The sequence below is a fragment of the Entamoeba invadens genome (genome assembly GCF_000330505.1).
Source record: "Entamoeba invadens IP1 unplaced genomic scaffold scaff_1105074725689, whole genome shotgun sequence".
Classification (NCBI taxonomy): Eukaryota; Evosea; order Mastigamoebida; family Endamoebidae; genus Entamoeba; species Entamoeba invadens.
Window position 1 is genome coordinate 61,243 of NW_004440380.1, and position 3,150 is coordinate 64,392.

Genomic DNA, 3,150 nt, shown 5'->3' on the forward strand with positions numbered 1-3,150 from the left:
TTTTTCTCCAGGTGTGAGTTTTTCCCCTCACTTTAGGCTTATTTGACCGACTGTATTACAATTATTTATTTTAAATTTAAAAAATTAATATTTATTTTGAAACATGACATAATATTTTTTGTTTAAAAATAAAATGAACTAAAATATGAAAAAACATGAATTTGAGCTGTCAACATAAAATAAAAATTGCAATGTTGGGTGGAATTTTTTCTGGGAAATCTTCTATTTGTGAGCGTTTAATTTATAACACGTTTTGTATTTGTTATGATCCCACAAAAGAAGGTGTTTATGAAACATTATTATTTTTCGACAGAAAACTTTTTGATATTGAAATTTACGATGGTACTTCTTCCGATTGTTGTACACTGCAAATGATTTATTACAATTATATCAGAAAGTGTGATGGGTATGTTATTGTGTATTCTATAACATCATACACTTCATTTCTCGAAGCAAATAAATTTAGAGAAAGAATATATCAGATACTTGATATTGATGAGCAACAACATCTTCCGATATTAATGGTGGGTAACAAAATTGATTTGGAAAATGAAAGAGAAGTTGAATATAACAAAACGATAGAACTAACACAACAATGGAAAGTGGGCTTTATCGAATGTTCGACAAAAACAAACAAAAATGTAAATAAGATATTACAACTGGTTTGTGAAGATGCTCTCACGTTGTTAAAATCCAATAATACAACGGTTACTGAAGACAATATTACATGTATAACAAATAAAAAATTACAAATAAAAAAAACGGCAATAATTGTTTTATAATTTAATGTTGTTCTATTAGTTTGATTGGCAATTAACATTGTTAAATTGCATTTAATCTTAGAATTGCGGATGAAATAAAAAACAAAAACAAATATACCAAAAACCACAGTATGGCACCATCGTCATTTTTATTACATTTCCTAAATACGAAAATAACAAAAATCATATTATTAAATTAATAATATCGATTTATCTTTTGAAAAATACACATCTTTAAATTGCATATCATAACAATACAAATCGGTTTTTGATGTTATAAAGTTTTCGATTCCAAAAAATTATTCAAACGGTGAATCTTACTTAAATTGAATTTTTAAGTTTTTTAATAATTTTTTATTATTTTTTTGAATGGTTTTAAAAACTGTTATTATTTAAAAATAATTACTCTATTGACTTTGTAAAGTTAAATAATAATATCTTCATTTTTTATTAAATTAAGTAGTAAGACATTATGCGGCTCCACATACTCACTCCTGTCGATTCTGGCGATGTTATTCTCATCGTCAATCAACTGTTCTGCAAGTGCCTTTAGGAGCTTCGTCTTGCCAACACCATTTGGACCCAATGAACATGAATGATCCAGTCGGTCGCTTGTATGATCCAATACTACTTTTGCTTCTTGGAATGGCCTCAGACTGCTGTCACAGCCTCATCATGCCAACTAATCTCTTGTGCAATTTGTGTCCCGGTTTCATGAATCTTGTCTTGTCTCTTTGTGCCACTATGCTTACTGGGATGCCTGTCCATTTGTCACCACGTCCTCTTCTAGCTGTCTGTGAATCACTTACAATGATAATATCAATGTCTCTTATGTCTAATTATTCAATTCTGTGAGTCGCTTCTTTATCTCTGGAATTGCATGATCCTTCAAGTCTACAACAACCTCAAGATCTACTGTTGTCTGGTTCAGCTCTCTCTAAAATGCTATCTTCTCGACCATCAGTTGTATGTCTTTTGTTTCCAAGTTGTCGATCTCTTTTAGCTGAACTTTTTTATGTAAAGAGTGTTGCACAAGTTTAATCAACCAAATTAATTGCCTTGTCTTGCAAAAACTTTGCATTGATGTATTAATGCAAAGTTTGTAACAACAACACAAATATACTTTAGCAAAGTTAATGATTGTCAGTACATAGTGACTTTCACTTGTAACACCGACACCTAAGACAGTGTGAATTATTATTATTATTATTATTATTATTATTATTATTATTATTATTATTATTATTATTATTATTATTATTATTGTTTGGGTTGCTTAATAATTAATTTACAGATGCATCACTGTCTGTAAAAGCGGTGCATAATGGATTCGTTTTATTGTTATGATATTTTACAACTATTTTGACTCTATCACTTTCACTATGACACAGAAGCATGTTATTCAATGTTAATATCAACCACAATTATCAATTTGCGGCATTCAGTTAACATTATTGTTATTTCTATTTTTATTATAATTAAAATTTATATAACTTACAAGCAGAATAAAAAATCAATTAAGATATTGAGATGCCTTTTTGAAATTAAATACAGAAATTGTATGTGTTAAAACCCTAAGCGACAATTATTATCGATCTCAGCTAATTTTACATATTGACACTTTCACATAGAGATTGATTCAATTTATAGGTGGATTGAATGAGTGACAATTATTTTAAACATTCTCTGAGTTTTGACTGTTTCTTTAAAATAATAATAAATCCATATTTGTTGTTTAAAGTTAATTGTTTCAAAATATTCTATTAAAAATTTTTATTGTTGAATTGTGTTGTATTTTTTAAATAATTAATCAAATGATTAGTTTGATAACTTACAAATTTGTTTACTTTTGTATTTACCAAATCATCGTTTTCAATTTTAAAAACAAACATCAAGTGGTCGCAATTGACAGTTTATGATGTAACACAACAACAACAACAACAACAACAACAACAACAACAAAACTGTGTTATGTATCCGAAACTTCAATTTTATTTACGTGATAATAAAAAATTAAATTGTTGTTTGCGTTTCCAATTATTTTTGGTTATTTATTTATTTATTTGTTTATAATAAATGTTTTTGAAATAATACAAAAATGTTATTTGTTTATAACAATAAATATTATATTTTACTATAATTTGCTAAAGCCGACTTTTTTCCACCAACTTTTTATTATTTTGGTTGCAATTTTGGTTCTGTTTTGCTTATGGGTTTTTATTTAAAAAATAAATGCACAAAACGATATTTGGTTTAAAAATAAAAAATAGTTCCATAATGATAATGTTATTTTGTTCTGTTTATCTATTTTTTCATGAAATCACCTAATAATAATTCAAAATTATTCAAAAGTTTTGGGATAAATTTTAAAACTGTTAAAAAGAGCAGT

General features: G+C 26.9%; 1 protein-coding gene across 1 annotated transcript; it reads left to right on the top strand.

The window, feature by feature from the left end:
* Positions 1–191: 191 nt before the first annotated feature.
* On the top strand, positions 192–1,616 carry EIN_300030 (hypothetical protein; the record flags this gene model as incomplete). Its single annotated transcript, XM_004256667.1, has 3 exons — positions 192–682; positions 844–890; positions 1,222–1,616. 3 exons carry the CDS (start codon positions 192–194, stop codon positions 1,614–1,616), a joined length of 933 nt encoding a protein of 310 aa, XP_004256715.1.
* Between the last annotated feature and the right edge of the window lie 1,534 nt (positions 1,617–3,150).